Source organism: Peromyscus maniculatus, chromosome 1 (assembly GCF_049852395.1).
Source record: "Peromyscus maniculatus bairdii isolate BWxNUB_F1_BW_parent chromosome 1, HU_Pman_BW_mat_3.1, whole genome shotgun sequence".
NCBI classification, from domain to species: Eukaryota; Metazoa; Chordata; class Mammalia; order Rodentia; family Cricetidae; genus Peromyscus; species Peromyscus maniculatus.
The window spans coordinates 151,172,782-151,189,474 of NC_134852.1; the positions used below are offsets into that span (position 1 = coordinate 151,172,782).

The 16,693-nt window shown below is 54.9% G+C and overlaps 3 protein-coding genes across 3 annotated transcripts; 2 read left to right on the forward strand and 1 right to left on the reverse strand.

Moving 5' to 3' along the window:
* The first annotated feature begins 851 nt into the window (after positions 1 to 851).
* On the forward strand, positions 852 to 4,152 carry Cimap1a (ciliary microtubule associated protein 1A). Its single transcript, XM_006977183.4, has 7 exons — positions 852 to 984; positions 1,392 to 1,508; positions 1,658 to 1,858; positions 2,221 to 2,322; positions 2,533 to 2,654; positions 3,360 to 3,500; positions 3,839 to 4,152. Exons 2-7 carry the CDS (start codon positions 1,400 to 1,402, stop codon positions 3,926 to 3,928), a joined length of 765 nt encoding a protein of 254 aa, XP_006977245.1. The 5' UTR covers positions 852 to 984; positions 1,392 to 1,399; the 3' UTR covers positions 3,929 to 4,152.
* A 2,227-nt stretch (positions 4,153 to 6,379) lies between these two features.
* Bet1l (Bet1 golgi vesicular membrane trafficking protein like) lies at positions 6,380 to 9,601 on the reverse strand. Its single transcript, XM_006977187.4, has 5 exons — positions 9,459 to 9,601; positions 9,198 to 9,330; positions 8,052 to 8,143; positions 7,742 to 7,798; positions 6,380 to 7,620 (listed from the first exon to the last, which is right to left on the reverse strand). The coding sequence occupies exons 2-5, from the start codon at positions 9,214 to 9,216 to the stop codon at positions 7,453 to 7,455; spliced, it is 336 nt and encodes a 111-aa protein (XP_006977249.1). The 5' UTR covers positions 9,217 to 9,330; positions 9,459 to 9,601; the 3' UTR covers positions 6,380 to 7,452.
* A 570-nt stretch (positions 9,602 to 10,171) lies between these two features.
* On the forward strand, positions 10,172 to 16,304 carry Ric8a (RIC8 guanine nucleotide exchange factor A). The gene is made up of 10 exons (XM_006977186.4): positions 10,172 to 10,609; positions 10,888 to 10,935; positions 11,025 to 11,615; positions 11,871 to 11,962; positions 12,444 to 12,594; positions 13,997 to 14,092; positions 14,193 to 14,337; positions 14,420 to 14,564; positions 14,971 to 15,090; positions 15,452 to 16,304. Exons 1-10 carry the CDS (start codon positions 10,526 to 10,528, stop codon positions 15,570 to 15,572), a joined length of 1,593 nt encoding a protein of 530 aa, XP_006977248.2. The 5' UTR covers positions 10,172 to 10,525; the 3' UTR covers positions 15,573 to 16,304.
* Positions 16,305 to 16,693: the final 389 nt, after the last annotated feature.

Below are 16,693 nucleotides of genomic sequence, written 5' to 3' on the forward strand. Positions count from 1 at the left end.
GGTTAGGCTGAGGGCTCTATGGGACTGGGGGTTCCTCACAGGGGCTATGCATAAAAAAAAATCAGTCACTGGTGCAGCCAGCTGACACATAGGCACTGGAAGCTTTGAAAACAATCTCTCTTCTCCAAAGCACCCCAGGAAAGAGAGCCCCAACCTGAGCCAGAACCTTAGCGAGGAGCCTTAGTGAGGTCAAGAAGGGAAGCCCTGATGGCTTCCAAGGACACCCAGGGCCCTGAGAGGTAGGCTTTGCCAGCTGGGAAGCTGAAAGGACGGCAGGGTCTGAGGAGGTGCAGGGAGAAAGCAGCCTCGCTAGGGAAGCCCACCACAGTCTCCAGCCCAACCCTGTACTCCCAGACGTCCAACAGCCAGAGCCTACCTGTCTCCCAGTTTCCCCAAATCACTAGTGGACCAAAGCTCAGGAAAAACCTGCAACCTCACCCTCACTACATCTGTCCCAGCCACTACAAAGAGTTAAAGAACCTGGAAAGTAAGGGGGTCCCTGGAGAGGTGGGAGGTGTCTCTGCAAGAGGGTGTTCTCTAGAGAGGGTAAGGGCTCCTTGGAGAGACAGGAGTCCCTAAAGAGGTGAGGGCTCCTGGATAGGCATGTGGTCCCTGATAGGAGACCCCTGATAGGGGTCCTGATAGGAGATGTAGGTACACCCAAGAGGGGAGGTCCCTGGAGAGGGTGGTGGTTCCCTGAAGACAGGGTCTCTGGAAAGGGTAATAAGCTCTGATGAGAGGTCTTGTGCAGAGGCCATTGTCTGCATCACACACATTGTGATGTAGAATTCCTTGTGGGACAAAGCCACATTCTAGAGCTCAGGGGCAGGGACCCCTCCCCAATTCTCAAAACTGGGGGAAAGAGAGAAGCTTTCTCTCCATGCTCCTTTTTAGGGAACTGCCTGGCACAGACGCCAGGGGGACAGGCCACCGGTGAGGAGGCCGGGTCCCAAGCTGCTCTAAGCCCATTCCTGCACGGAGGAGGTGAGGCCTCCCGATTGCTCCCCTCTCGCCCATGACACAGCTCAGCCAAGAAGTTCTCAACCCTTGCCATCCAGCTCTTTGCAAAGATGCACCCAGGGTTCTCTGACCAGCCCATGCTCCCCCAGAACCAAGAGAATAGTCAGTGCAGGGCCAATGTGGGCAGCTCCTCTAGGCCTATCCTGAAGGCATAACACCCACCCCTATCTTGGAGCTGGGTAGGGGTGAGCTCACCACACTGAATGGGGAGCTCCCTCTGCTTGTAAACGCTAGAGCCCCCCATGTCTCCATGGGGCAAGGACTGGGTCTGCAAGGTGCAGTATTAGCAGGGCCAGGAATGGGACACGAGGGCCAGGAATGAGATGGGACAGGGCATCCCAGCACCTGGTCACCCTCTTGTCCATGGACAGAGCCAACCATGGCAGAGGAGGTATGGGTGGGTGCCTGGAGGCCCCATCGCCCCAGGGGGCCCATCATGGCCCTCTACAGCAGTCCTGGACCCAAGTACCTGATTCCACCCACCACGGGTAAGATTGTCTAAGGGCCTGGGGCTTGGTGGGGACGAGGGGAAGGAGGCAGGAATGGTGTGGCCTGGGATGGGTCTGGGCTCAGTCCTTGACTCCCAGTGGAGAGAAGGATGTCCGGCTCCAGCAGCCCTGAGCCCCTGTGCCCACAGGCTTTGTGAAGCACACACCCACCAAACTTCGAGCACCAGCCTACAGCTTCCGTGGGGCCCCCATGCTCTTGGCGGAGAATTGCTCCCCAGGGCCCCGCTACAGTGTGAACCCCAAGATACTGAGGACTGGCAAGGACCTTGGCCCTGCCTACTCCATCCTGGGGCGCTACCGTACCAAGACCACGCTGACCCCTGGCCCGGGTGAGTGACCCCTGTCTTCTGCTCCAGGCCCTAATATGCATGCTCTGATATGTGAAGGCCAGATAGCCTCATTTCTCCTGCTCCTGGGGACAACGTCAGGCCTGAACAGCAGAGCCTGAAACCTACCAGTCCTACTGTGCCTGGAGTCCAGGGACGAGGCCCACACCAGTGCTTGAAAACAGCCCTGACGCCAGTGTTTCTACTGTGGACATCCCTGACCAAATCTGTTCAACCACAATGTTGGGGCCCAGGGGCCCTGTGTCTTAACTGTTGGGACATCCTTCGTAGGCACCCAGGTGTTGGGGGTGGGGTGGGGAACCCCAGATGCTTGTTGTTCCTGCACACCCCTCCCTCCTCTCCAGGCGATTACTTTCCAGAGAAATCTACCAGGCATGTGTTCGACTCAGCACCCAGTCATTCCATTTCTGCCCGGACCAAGACCTTCCGGGTGGACAGCACTCCAGGTCTGCTGTGTGCCAGCCAACTGGTGGGGTGGAGCTGGGGTTCCAGCATGGGGTGGTCTGCTGCATCCCAGCCAACTGGTGGGGTGGAGCTGGGGTTCCAGCATGGGGTGGAGGAGGGGGTTGCCCAACCTAGGATTCCAAAAGGTAGAGGGTATCCCAGATAAGAGGTAATGGGTCTGTCCCAGCCTGAGGCTCCCTCATTACCCACAGGCCCTGCTGCGTACATGTTGCCTATGGTGATGGGGCCGCACACGGTGGGCAAGGTCTCCCAGCCCTCCTTCTCCATCAAGGGCCGCAGCAAGCTGGGCAGCTTCAGCGACGACCTGCACAAGGCAAGGGTCACCCCAGCTGGGTACAAAGCCTGGCCCCAATGACCTGTCTGATCCTCTCCCCCAAGACCCACGAATCCCCAGACGACTACTGCCCTGTGGAAGCTCCTGCATCCTCTCCACCTCTGGGTGCCTGCCACATGCTTGGGCTACATTCAGTGGTGGGGAGGGGCCAGAAGACCAACGTGGGTGATGGGATGGTACTGAGAACAAGCTAAGGTGTTTGTGGGGTACTGCCTGGAGGGCAAACACTAATTTTAGATAGAGGACATGGAAACAAGGAAGAACGGGGAAGTGGGGGGGCCTTGAGCTACTTAGGGAAGGAAATGTCTACCTGTATTAACAGCTGGTGCAAAGGCCCTGGAGTAGACACACAACCTTAGTAGCACTACAGGAGTTTGTTGACCTCACTAGCCCCTGACCTCTGCCCCCAAGACCAAGAGGATAGTGGCCCAACATGAAAAAGGGGCCTGCATATAACCCCAGAGGAGTGGGCACAAGATTAGCACATTGGGAATGCCACTGCCAATCTCAGTGAGGCTGAGATTGATAGTAACACCCCACCCCATAAACAATGGGGTGCTGTTCCCATGGCTGGCAGACAGCTTAAGAGTGTCTTTGGTGAATCAAGGTCCCACACCTAACCCTACCCTCTGGGGCCACATGCCCTGGGAAAGCCAAGCCTGACTGAGCCCTCTCATCTTCCAGACTCCAGGCCCTGCAGCGTACCGTCAGACTGATGTTCAAGTGACCAAGTTCAAGGCTCCACAGTACACCATGGCTGCCCGGGTGGAGCCCCCAGGGGATAAGACCCTGAAGCCAGGGCCAGGAGCTCACAGTCCTGAGAAGGTCCAGGAACTAGAGGGGTCAGATAGGGGTCAAGGGAAAGGATTCAGGATGTGTAGGGAGGGCCTGCACCCTGCAAGGGTGAGTGAGGACCATGCATGCACCCTTAGGATCTTGTGCATTTCCATCAGTGGCCCTGATGGTCACCTTTCAGTTACAGGAAACCTGGGTTCTAGCCTCATCCCCAGAGGCTAGCCCACTGTCCCCAGTGACAGTTAAGGTTCCTGAGCACAGCATGGCCTTCACACTTGGCAACCTTGGCCCCAAGTTCAGGAGGGACTGAGCCCCTCACTCCAGCCCCAAGCCGAGAATGCTCCTCACAGTCCTCCTGCTCCTCCTAGGTGACCATGAACAAGCCTTGTGCCCCCATCGTCACCTTTGGCATCAAGCACTCCGACTACATGACGCCCCTGGTTGTCGATGTGGAATAGCTCCCACTCTCCACCCCAGCAGCCTGTGACCACGACCCTCCGACGGAAATGTGCTGGGCTGACGAACTGGGCGCTTCACCAACGGGGCCGCTACCAGCCTGGCCCTGCACCACAGAGCACGATAGTTTGGACGGTTTTGACAAGTTATTTTTTTCTATACTATCTCATGTTTGTTAACCTTGTTTCCTGCCATGTCCAAATTATTTAATAAACCACAGATGGCATTTGTACGGGTTTATCTTGGAGAAAAGACAAAGTTTGACGGGGGTTGGCAGCTGTCTTGGCTTCCTGGCCTGGCGGTCTTACAGAGAAGGGCTGGGGGAGCTCAGAGTTCCACCCGACACCTGAGCTGTCCTTCACAGGTTCTCCTCCTTACACTCAGGCTCTCTGAGAACCAGGGATCCAGAACACCATGACAGCAGAGTACAACGAAAGTGTGCTCTGTGTGTGTGTGTGTGTGTGTGTGTGTGTGTGTGTGTGTGTGTGTGCGCGCGCGCGCGCGCGCGCGCGCAAGCATGCAAGCCCCTGTGCACGTTGGGAAGAAGCTCCATACATGCAAGGTTATGCAACCACCCCACACAGGGATAGCAGCCAGAATCTCAGCTCTCGTCAGCACTGGCCTGCAGGCTTTCAAGGTGACACACCTCCAGCCAGCCTGCCAGGAAGGTCTGCACATGGCAGAACACACAGCCATTTTCACCAGGCCGCCTCCACCGGAACAATGTAACAAGACATGTCCTCCTTATTCAGTACAAATCTTGGGGAGCTTGTTTTCTCCCACAGCCAGTAGGAGGATTGTGTGCAAGAGCTGGCGTCTCAGCTGGGCCTGAGGATAGTGTCTACAGAGGCTCTCAGGGGTCCAAGGCCCAGCTTCAGGAAGCAAGGATGCAGTATCACCTCAACTTCAGGGTAGGGCAGTGCAGAGCAGGTGGCCCCTGGGGATCTTTTCCTGCACAAGCCTGTGTGTCCCAGCCAACTTGCCCTTACTCCCTCATCCCTTAGGACGTCACGCTAACACACTCCTCTCAGACTGGCAGAGGGGCCACACAAAAGGAAGTGGGTGGGTCTGTGGCTGTCCTGCCCAAGGGAGACCAGGTTTTTATTGGTGAGAGGCCTTGAACTGTAGGATGAACCTGGTATCTCGTACTCACAGCCCCTCACACTGGGCACCAAAGGCTTCTTATGACTTGCTGGTGTGGAGCACCCACCCACCCATTAGGGGAAGTGCCAGATGTTGACAGGCCTGAGCTGGAGGCTATGGTTACGACCTTCAGGAAGTTGGTCTGACCCAGGGGCTGTGGGGTTGGTATCCCCCTCCCTTCACATGATTAATGCAAGAAAGAACAACATCTAAATGTCACAAGAGCTACAATCCTGATCCCCAAAGTAGCTGAAGAACTACAAATGGTCATGGAGGTTGGTGGAGCAGGGTGGAGACCTGAGGAGAAAACTAGCCATGTTGAAGGGGGGGGCGGTGCATCTCATAGAGGGATGGCAAGGACAATGCCCCAAAGGAAGTCACCCCCCAAATGCAGATATTTAGACTTAGTTTGCACCTGCAAGATGAGCAGGTGCTGGCTGTTCCAAGTGTCTTAGGGAAGCCAGGTGTGAATGCACATGCCTGTAATGCCATCATTCAGGAGGCTAAGGCCAGAGGATCATGGGTTGGAGACCGGCCTAGGCTACCTGGTTTAAAAGCAGCCTGGGATACACAGCCAGCCACTGTCTTACAAAAGCAAAACAAAGCACCCTGGGGTTTACCAACATTCCCAGAGAGTAGAAGTCAGCAGTACATGGTTCCAGGGAGACAGCGCTGAAGCATGCACTTTCCTGCTGTGGGTCCAGACACAAGGATGCAGGCAGCTATTACCATGTTTGGTGACAAGCAGAGGGCAGAGCTCAGCACCGGCCCACGGACGGATGCCGGGAGACAAGGATGGAGTGTCTGCAATGGGAGACCTAAGAATGAGGCACAAGCTGGATGAGCCCAGTGGGAAGTGTGCGGGGCAAACAGCAAAGCTACAGCGCAGCAGTGTGGAGTGAGCTGTACCTGGTCAGGAGAGTAGCCAAAACAAAGGATGCGCTAGGATGGGCCCTTCTCCGCCAGGCTTAGGGCTCAGGGAGACACAATGGAAGGGCCAAATAAGCCTCAAGTCAATGTGTGCAGAGAAAGGCTGCTCGGTAAGAGGAAGAGGAGAGGGTGCCCAGTGTATCCTCAAAGCATCAACGGGAAGGCATTGCTACAGGCAAGAGGCGAGGCTGTGGCAGAATCCGGCTCAACCTGGAACCTACAGGCAGTGGTTCTTAGGCAGATGGGCCTGATGGTGTGGCCACATGGGTGGGCAGTGAGCCAGTTCAGAGAGAGAGAGAGAGAGAGACAGAGACAGAGACAGAGACAGAGACAGAGACAGAGACATGAGTAAGGTCAGAGAAGGGCACAGAACTTCAGGGTTCGTTTCTTAAAGACATTTTATGTGAAGACGAAAAGTGCTGGGCTCTCATAAACTGCTGGCCCTGTCAGCTCCACAGGTCAGTTAGTGTGCAAATGGGACTGGCCAAGGAGGAAGGGGGGACCGGGAGAGCAGGGAGATGCAAGTCTGTGGAGTTATGCAACGAGGAGGTGGCTCAGGCTCCCCCACACCGAGGGAGACTGGCTGTACAGGGCAGAGCAAGGTTTGGTTCAAGGTCAAATGCTCCTGTTACAAATTCTTTCATCAGTGGCCTTCAGCCCCATAAGGATCCCCAGCAGAAAGACCACCCAGTACTGCCTGCCTTGGAAAAGCCACACTACATTATTTCTCAGTCTGTTTGCGTGGGGATGGGTACATCTTTGGCACTGAGAAGATTCTCAATCCTGAGGACACTCGTCTCTGCTCCTGGACACATGGTCTCGTGGCCCAGAAGGACCTTAGTCCAATGCCGATAACAAGGGCTGCAGTCCACTCCTCTATCTACAGCTCTGCCTCTTCCCTGGGGTCTGACTTCAGCCAGTGGCCGGGGGGTGCGCCTGTGACTCTTGGCCTGCACAGATCTGGTCCTGATTGGCAGCCTCAGCCTGGAGTTACTGCCATACCCATCATGATGATCATCATTTGAAGAGGGCTCACGGCCGCCATATCTCCTTGTAGTGTCAGCTCCAGACTCCTCAAGAACACAGACATGGTCTTACCCAGGCACAGACAGGTTAGAGCAAGACGAAGATATTGGCTTCTGAGGCCATTGGCCACCGTGGGTACATTCAGGACTCACAGATGCTTTGCTTAGACCTGGTTCATTCTCATACGACGTGTCTCTGGCTCTAACAGCATCTCTAGCACCAGGGAGTAGGGTTGGGTTTTGCTTTTTTCTTCCTCCTTCATACCCAGGACAAGAGCTCCTTAGGACTGAGGCGGCTGCAGCTGTCCTGACTTAGGAAGACGAATGACCCATGATGATAATTTCAAAGGAATCTATTTTGTAGCCAGGTCCTCGGGAAACCAGGCTGCCAGGTGCAGGAGAGCTGGCTGCCTTTGGTGTCCACTGGCTCACGTCCTTGTCCTCGACAAGAGGTAGGAGAGGATGAAGAAGGCCACAATTAAGACTAGGGCCATACCACACAGAAGCTTCCGGTTGTCTCGCCCAGACCGTGCCATTGTGGAAAAGCGCTTCACACTCCCTGTGAGTAGGCCAGTCACACTCGTGAAATCTGAGTCCTGCAGGAGGGACCCAACAAGATCACACAGAGGTGGGACTACCCCTGACTACCCAACCGCACAGAGCAGACAGCATGGGGACAGAGCTGACTGGAATCTGCATGGGCTGTAAGATGCTTACCATGCCATCTAGGTACCGGTTCTGGTCTTCTGTGTCCCTGTCGATGTCTAAGGCCAGCTGGTTAGGAGACAGAGAGGGCCCAGTCAGGCAAGGACAAACAAGGAAGGCAGCACCCATCTTCCCTTCAGACCCGCCAGACTTTACCCACAACCCTGCCAGGTACCCATCACCAGAAAAAGCTACAAAGGTCAAGGTATTACCTGAAGCATCACTCAAGACAGCATATCCACAGACAACACACGCTTCCTTCCTACCCTCTTAGGCCCACTCACCAAGGTACCACACAGAGGGGAAAAGGGCCATCACTGACCGATTTGAGCCTGGTAACTTTGGAGGCCAGGCTGTCGGCCATCCGCTTGTTCTCTCGGTCTAGAATCTCCTCCACAGCACCAGAGCTCTGAGCTGTAAGAAAAAGAGACTGGAGGGTAGTATTCAGTCATGAGTGTGGCCCCTGACTCGTCACTCCAGTGGCAGATGGCCTAGTGAGACAGCAAAGGAGATCCGGAGTGAGACATGGAAGCAGACATATGTCTGCTAATTTAGCAAGTCCCACCCTGAGCTCCAACAGGTGGACCACCTATACATCAGACATGTAGCATGGGTCATGTGAGCACATCATCCTGTGTGCATGCCCAAGCAAGGATAGACAGAGGGCACCAGCAGGCTCAATCTGCACTACCCTGCTGCATACTGTTCCGGAACCTGAATGAACATTGCTTTAGCTGAAATCACCACCTGTGGGTGTGGGACTGGTCTCAAGAGAAAAGAGTAAATTCTGGTAGGGACATAGGAAAGACAGAACACCCAAACCGGTCACAGGAAGACTGTGTGGGGATGACCTGAGGATCAGGTCCAGGAAAAGTGTAAGAAAGGTCTTTTACTGTAGAAACTACGGAGCCCATTTCTGCAACCCCTGCGGACCTTTTGCAACCCTAGAGCACTGTGCCTGTAGAAACCTGACTCTGATGGACGGGGGCTACACATGAAAAATGCCAGTCAGAGTATGTAGGTGAGAATCACCTCCCTAAGTGAGACAGGCACCGGTCTGAAGCATAAAAACCAGCCTCAATGTGACCCACTATGGGGAAGGCCAGCAGCACCAGCGAACACATGAGATTAGACCTAAAAGAAAGGGTTTCTGTGTCCTGCCAACCACCTCATAGTCACTAGTATGGCCCAGGCATTAGTATCACAACTGGCACACTGAACACAGGCACCGAGAGGTGAACCGAGGCACTCAGCCCCCTCATCAGGAAAGCCTTATTTGGACCCTCTGCTTCCAGCTCCTGGCACCAACCACACACATAACTGATGCCATGCCCAGGCTTGGGTCCCAAGGCAGCGCCTTTCCTGGAATATGTAAACTCCATCCCACGCAGGTCCCTCCACCGAGAACTGAGCGATGGCTCCGGCTCCGGACCTCGCCTTCTATCCTAACTACCCTCGATGCGCTCACCGCGAGTCCAATCAGCCATCGCGCCCTCCAGGGACCCACTCGGGGACTCCGCAACACAGCGACGGACGTGGCACCAGCACTTGGAAGGGGCTTCCGGTTCCGCTTCAGGTCCAATAACTTCCGGGAGAAGGGACTGGAGCGGAAGAAACAGAAATGAAGTTCTATGGAATGTAAATAAGGGAAGGGCAGGCCACCAGCATTGACCAGCAATGTTAGTCCCGAGATGTGGGTGTTACCCGGAGCATGAGCTCAGGCACAAACCTGGAGCTGAGGCTAGGAACCGGCTCTGTAAAGCTGTCGGGTGCCTCGGGCGCTGCGAAGCCCAGGTGTGCGAACTTCAGGATGGGAAGGACAGACAGAACTGAAGGAGACTGGCGGAGGAGACGCCAGGGCCAGACACCGAATAGGTGCGGGGCAAGCGCCGGCTAGCTCAGCGGGTGACAGGTCATCCACTGGAGCATTGCTTGTGTGTGTCACCGTGAGGTACACGTTCACCGACCCTGCCTTCAGCTCCGTGGCGTGCGGACCTGGCTCCCCACTCACTGCCCAGCGCCGGAACGCTCCTAACGTCGGACAAGCCGCGGCTGGCCGCCCCTCCAATTGCTCCTCCCATGGGAGTGGCTTTCGTCGGGTGTTTTTCACTTCTCCGATCCTTCCTCACACACCCTGCAACTTTCTTTTTCCTCTGATAACCACATTATTTTGATGGTTTGGTCTTTTGTTTTGAGACCCGTCTCGCTATGTATCCCTGTCTGGCCTAGAACTCACAGATCTGCCTGCTTGTGCCTCTCGAGTGTTGGGATAAAGGCGTGGGCCACCTCGCCGAGCTAGCCACCTTCTTTTGACCACTCGAGTCATTGTGCTTGTCTTTCCCTGTTCCCCCGTGGAGCATGAGCTTCGGGGTCTGGAGCGTGAGAATCGCCGTGCGACCCCAGCTGACTAAGCGGCCCGGGAGACAGCGCTCCCCCATCCCTCTCCCTGTTCCGCGACGAGTGCATAAGGAGGGCGGTCCACGCGCGGGCCGAATCCCCCACCTCCACGCCCCACGCCTGCCAGAAACTCCGGCGAGAGAGGAGGGGACAAAAGGAGGACGCTGCTTGGTTAGCTAGCATTCCCACTCCAGGACAAGGCGCTCGGCCACAGCGGCCAGGTGGGCTCCACCTTAAGCCAGAGGCCCGCCCCACGACTGTACACACCCTTTCGGCTCGGCTGCGCTCCCGGCATCCCTCACGCGTGGACGCTGGGCTTCCGGACCTGGGCGGAGCCCGCGGGTTTGGCCGATTGCGTTTTCCCGGCCCAAGCCTTCCAAGCACCCGGTGCCAGGGGCCATGGAGCCCCGGGCAGTTGTGGATGCTTTGGAGACGGGAGAGGAAGACACAGCGGCAGAAGCTCTGCAGTCGTTCAACCGGGAGGTAAGAGGCACCCGGCTGCCCAGGAAATTTCATGGAGAGAGGAAGCAGCAGTGTGCGCGCAACGCGGCTGGGGTGTGCGTGCGAGTGTGGCCGGGAGCACGGCGGTGGGTGGCGGGCTGGGCCGCGGGTGTTTAAGTGGTGGGGCAGGTGTATGGGAGGCGAGGGTGGGCTTTGCCTTACGTTCAGGGCGATGGCTGCTGCCTCGGATCTCTTGACTCGACTCGAGGAGCACAGGTCCTACCTGCGTGTGGACCTGAGCCTACTGGGTCTCCCTGCAGCACTCCCAGAGCTTCACCTTCGATGATGCCCAACAGGAGGACAGGAAGGTAGGTGTCGGCCCAAGGGGGCTCCTAGGGCAGGCATGGGCTGCCCCAAGAAGAGGGCCTGGTGGAACCACTTTTGCCCCTCCCCACAGAGACTCGCAAAGCTGCTGGTCTCCGTACTAGAGCAGGGCTTGTCACCATCACACCGTGTCACCTGGCTGCAGACCATCCGAATCCTGTCCCGGGACCGCAGCTGCCTGGACTCCTTTGCCAGCCGCCAGAGCCTACACGCGCTAGCCTGCTATGCTGACATCACCATCTCAGAGGAGCCCATCCCACAGCCCCCAGACATGGATGTCCTCCTCGAGTCTCTCAAATGCCTGTGCAATCTCGTGCTCAGCAGTCCTACAGCACAGATGCTGGCAGCAGAGGCGCGCCTGGTGGTGAGGCTAGCAGAGCGCGTGGGACTGTACCGCAAAAGGAGCTATCCCCACGAAGTCCAGTTCTTTGACTTGAGGCTCCTTTTCCTGCTAACGGCCCTTCGCACCGATGTGCGCCAGCAGCTGTTTCAGGAGCTGCATGGTGTGCGCCTGCTGACCGATGCACTGGAACTGACACTGGGGGTGGCCCCCCAAGAAAGCCCCCCGGCGGTACTTCCGGCCCAAGAGACAGAGCGGGCCATGGAGATCCTCAAAGTGCTCTTTAACATCACCTTTGACTCTGTCAAGAGGGAGGTGGATGAGGTGAGTTGGTTTGGCTTCCTTTGTGCCTCAAGTTCCAGGGTGTCAGATGTGGCAAGGACTGTAAGACAGTCTAGGCAGGGAATCAAGGAAGGTTTCTGTGCTGTGTGGTGCATGGGGTGGGAGCGCGTTCTCCACCAGGCTTCAGGTGGCCAGAGGTCACCAAGTGTGATGTGAACAAAGCCTAGTGAGCAGCTCCCTGTGGCCCTGGAGCACAGGGCCTCCTTCTTACAGAAGCCCCTTTCTGTCTTTGGTTAGGAAGACGCTGCCCTTTACCGGTACCTGGGGACCCTTCTGCGGCACTGTGTGATGGTTGCTGCTGCTGGAGACCGCACAGAGGAGTTCCATGGGTGAGGGCCATGACTTACTATGTTGGTGGTGGGGAGAGTGCTTAGGCATGGGTACAGTAGTTCTCAACCCTAGCTGTGAATCAGAAGCACCTGGGAGCCCAGGTCCCAACGAAGAGTATCACTTTGTCAGGGGGATGGGACACCAGAGAGCCCCAGGAACTCAGGATCTGACTAGAAGAGCTAAGGGGGAGGCAGTGGTGGCCATGGCATTGTAAGGCAATGTGGTCTCCTGTTCCTGCTGGTGGTGACCAATAAGTACCTCAGCTGACCTTTGTTTCCAGAGATTGCTTGGTATCTCAGCTCAGACAGTGGGGAGTGTCTACTGTCTTCCCATCAAACTTGAGTGGGGGTACCACCTGTCCATGCCTCTAGTCCTCGGTGCTGTCCTTCAGTCCTGCATATCATGTGTACCCCAGGAGAGGAGCCAGGGATTACATCTGTGCTAAAGAGTTACTCAGTCAAGGCCTCTGTCTGTCCCCAGCCACACTGTGAATCTCCTGGGGAACTTGCCCCTCAAATGTTTGGATGTTCTTCTCGCCCTGGAGCTACATGAAGGATCCTTAGAGTTTATGGGAGTCAATATGGAAGTGATCAGTGCCCTTCTTGCCTTCCTAGAGAAGCGTCTGCACCAGGTAGGTGGAGGACCTGCTATGTGGGCACCCACGGGCTTTGACCCCAATTGTGGCTACTGTTTCTGCACCATTGACCCTGGCAGGTAGAGGTCAGCTTGATGGTGTAACTTGGTCCTTGTTCAGTGGTTCTCGGAAGCCTTTGGTTCCTACTTGTGACCCTCAGGCTCCTAATGACCCCATACATGGACAGTCATAGATGACAGCATCTGTTGTCCTTCTGCATCTTTTTGTTTTTTATTTTGGTTTTTCGAGACAGGGTTTCTCTGTGTAGTCCTAGCTGTCCTGGAACTCGCTCTGGCCTCGAACTTAGAGATCCACCTGTCTCTGAGCTCAGATTAAAGGAGTGACATCCCACCCCCTCACCCCGCCCCTGGCTGTCCCTCTGCATCTTAAGGAGACATAACCAAAGGTTACCTCACTCCTATGACTGCACATAGGACATCCAGATAGCTGGCAATCCAGCCCATCCTTGTGGAGCTCACACAGAGGAAAGCCATAGAGGTTCATGAGATCTCTGAGGAGCCATAGGGTACTCAGTACCTATGGGCTGGGTGAGGACAAAGGAGCTGGCGCTGAACATCCTAGCTGGGACTGCCTGCCCCTATGGCTGCACCTGCTGGTATCGGGCTCCAGGGAGATGACGGGAAGGGCTAGGCTAGGTACACTGCTTGTTGTCCATGAGGCACTCTAAATAAGGATTCTATTGTTTGTTTTTGCTGTTTCTCGAGGATAGTGTGCATCTATCAAGGATAGAGTTCAGTCCTTGTGTGCAGACAGCTTCAGATGCTTTTTGTTTTGTTCATGGCCCTGGTTTATAGTTGCAGCAGCTAGTCTTAAAGAAGTGAGTTGTTTGACCTAAGTCCCAAAGCTTTTCAGTCATTTCCAGAAGGAGGTCCTGTTTCCATTATTCTTTCTTTTTTTTTTTTTTTTTTTTTTTTTTTTTTTTTTTTTTTTTTTGGTTTTTTCGAGACAGGGTTTCTCTGTGTAGCTTTGCGCCTTTCCTGGAGCTCACTTGGTAGCCCAGGCTGGCCTCGAACTCACAAAGATCCGCCTGCCTCTGTCTCCCGAGTGCTGGGATTAAAGGCGTGCGCCACCACGCCCGGCTCCATTATTCTTTCTTTTTAAGGGTTTCATATACCCTGTGTAGCCAGGGATGACCTGGAACATCTCATCTGCCTGCCTCCCAATGCTGGGAATGTAGGCATGTGCCACCGTGGCTGGTTTAGTGTTTTCATGCTTTTTTAAGCTGGTAAATATACCCACCGCTACCTTTGGCCCCTAGCTGACTTACTGCAGCATGGTCTCTTTACAAGAGTCTGTCACCAGAACCATCTGGTGAAGTGTGCAGTGTACCCCCATCCAACATGGGGAGCATGTCACAGTGACAGAAGCCCTTCCGCAGACCCACAGGCTGAAGGAGTGCGTGGCACCTGTGCTGAGCGTGTTGACAGAATGCGCCCGCATGCACCGTCCTGCCAGGAAGTTCCTGAAGGCCCAGGTACTTGGAAAAGGAGACGGAGCTGGGGAACACAGGTTGGATCCTCTTTATAGGCCCCTGGCTGCTCCAAGCCAACACTTAGAGACAGCTGCCTCCCCAGGTCCTGCCCCCTCTGAGGGATGTGAGGACTCGGCCCGAGGTGGGGGACCTGCTTCGAAACAAGCTTGTCCGCCTCATGACACACCTGGATACAGATGTGAAGAGGGTAGCTGCTGAGTTCCTCTTTGTCTTATGCTCTGAGAGTGGTGAGTTGGGGGAGCCCAAGCCCCAGGCCTTCCCTGCCTGCCTCAGCCATATTCACACATTGACCTCTGCCCTGGTCTTCAGTGCCCCGATTCATCAAGTACACAGGCTACGGAAATGCTGCTGGCCTCCTGGCTGCCAGGGGCCTCATGGCTGGGGGCCGGCCCGAGGGCCAGTACTCAGAGGATGGAGACACCGACACAGAGGAGTACAGAGAAGCTAAGGCCAGGTGTGTGCCCCTCATATACACTTGGGTCCCCCATATCCCCCACTCCCCTGTCCTTACCTCCAATCAGAACCAGTACAGTAGTACATAGGACAGGATGAGGACTATGAAGACCTAAAATCAGGCACTTGGGTTCTGATGACAAGTTGTGTCCTGAGTGTACTGAGGCCCAGCAAGTGGTTCTCCTCTGAGAACCAGGAGGTCCTGGGCAAGAGTTGTCTGGCAGGTGTCCCAGGGGTCAGGGGGAGGGGGGAGGATCTCCCTTCTGAAGTCCTACTACCAAAACCAAGAAGGTGGGTTCTTGCTAACCCAGCCCTAAGCATGAAGATGGAGACTACCTGCCCCACATAGTCCCGCTTTTCCTACAGCATCACTAACCCATTTCCCATGCTCCGTTCCTGGAAAGTAGCATCAACCCTGTGACCGGAAGGGTGGAGGAGAAGCCACCCAATCCTATGGAAGGCATGACAGAGGAGCAGAAGGAACATGAGGCCATGAAGCTAGTGAACATGTTTGACAAGCTCTCCAGGTATGTGTTATGAGGAAGGCTTGGAGCTAAGGGACATGGGAATGGCTGTTTTGTGAGCCCAGGAGGACTGGCTTAGCAGAGATTGGGATCCTGATGAGGCTGCATTAGACATTTGAGATAACCTGCCCTAGAGGTAACCCTCCAGAAAAGAGGCTATGGTTAGCATTGAGTCCTGTTTATAGATGATGAAAATGAGGACAAGAAAGTAAAGGACTGCCTACTATCTCAAAGCTAATTAGGTGGCAGTTAGGATCTGGGCCTGATTAGCAGTTACCCTAGTCCAGGTAGCAGCCAAGAATGAGCCAGACCCCCTGCCCTGCCCACCAGGTCTCTTCCCCACCCACATGTATTTTCCCTGCAGGCACCGAGTCATCCAGCCCATGGGGATGAGTCCCCGGGGTCACCTCACTTCTCTGCAAGATGCCATGTGTGAGACCATGGAGGGGCAGCTCTCCTCAGACCCCGACTCAGACCCCGACTGAAGATGGCAGCGGCTTTGCTCCCCTTCAGAACTGGTGCTGCTTCCAGACGTGTCCTTGGGGTGCTGCCTAGAGAAGCCACACTCCCCTCCAGCAGGGGAGCCTTTCTCTTGACTCCCCACACTATCCATGATTTGCCTTTGGTCCAGTTTCTTGTCTTTAGGACTGTGGTAGTCTTACTCTCTGTGAAGACTGGGAAACCACCCTTAATTTCCACAAGCGAAGTTGTTTCTTTGAATGTTTGCCAAGCATATGCCATGGCTGCAGACACATATGGCCTTGGCACATCAATGAACATGCATGTATGAGGGTGGTGACTGAGTAGGTGTACATTGATTGTATAAGCAAGTGTGGGCTGGCATGGGAGCCCAGAGCCCATATGTGGGGCATATGCTGTGTTCCACACATGGAAGAATCTATTGGAATGGTTTAAATATGTCAAAAACACAGAGCATCACAATTCCTATTTGTGGCCCCACTGAGCACAGGGCCAGTGGCCTCTTTTGAATTCTTCTTGGTCCTGGCTCAGCCACCACTGCATTATCCACATACCCAAGCCTCACTGGTTATGAAAGCTGAGTCACAACCTCTGGTTTAGTAGCTGTATGAAGGCAAAAGTTGTAAGACAAGGTAAAATCTGACATTTCTGAAGCACAGGATAAAGAAGAGTTTGGGACAAGATTGTATATCTGTGAAGTAGCCAGATGAGAGTTTATTAAATAGAAACTAATTTCATTCTTTGTGGAATTCAAGATATCCTAGATCACTGTGCATCTGCTGTCATTGGAGAACAAAATTAGGAGACCCCCCCCCCCATTCCCTGGAATCTATTGTCAGCCCAAGTCAGAATGGGTGCAGTATCAGAAGGTACTTCTACCTGGGCAACAGCCCAAACTGTATGTCCTGGGTAGCAGTCAAGGAGGAAGCGAAGCAGCCTGCGCTTAATCATAACTACACACAGGACAGGAAAAATAAGGGACCCATGGGATTTCCAGAGCAATGCCTGCCACTGGTTTTAACATCATAACTGGCCGTGCCTGGGTGGACCAGTGGGAAGTGGCTTAGGAAGGGCTGGGCAGATGGCATTCTGAAAGACATGGGTATTCCTAAGGGACTGCGGAAAA

Bases quoted from the DNA above. Each gene is read 5' to 3' on its own strand.
- Cimap1a (XM_006977183.4), top strand. From the start codon at position 1,400: ATGGCAGAGGAGGTATGGGTGGGTGCCTGGAGGCCCCATCGCCCCAGG. The intron at 1,859-2,220 runs GTGAGTGACCCC...CCTCCTCTCCAG, and splicing joins CACGCTGACCCCTGGCCCGG to GCGATTACTTTCCAGAGAAA. The intron at 2,323-2,532 runs GTCTGCTGTGTG...CATTACCCACAG, and splicing joins CCGGGTGGACAGCACTCCAG to GCCCTGCTGCGTACATGTTG.
- Bet1l (XM_006977187.4), bottom strand. The intron at 7,799-8,051 runs GTCAGTGATGGC...TCTCCTAACCAG, and splicing joins AAGTTACCAGGCTCAAATCG to CTGGCCTTAGACATCGACAG. The intron at 7,621-7,741 runs GTAAGCATCTTA...TCCCTCCTGCAG, and splicing joins ACCGGTACCTAGATGGCATG to GACTCAGATTTCACGAGTGT.
- Ric8a (XM_006977186.4), top strand. From the start codon at position 10,526: ATGGAGCCCCGGGCAGTTGTGGATGCTTTGGAGACGGGAGAGGAAGAC. The intron at 12,595-13,996 runs GTAGGTGGAGGA...GCCCTTCCGCAG, and splicing joins TAGAGAAGCGTCTGCACCAG to ACCCACAGGCTGAAGGAGTG. The intron at 14,093-14,192 runs GTACTTGGAAAA...CTGCCTCCCCAG, and splicing joins GGAAGTTCCTGAAGGCCCAG to GTCCTGCCCCCTCTGAGGGA.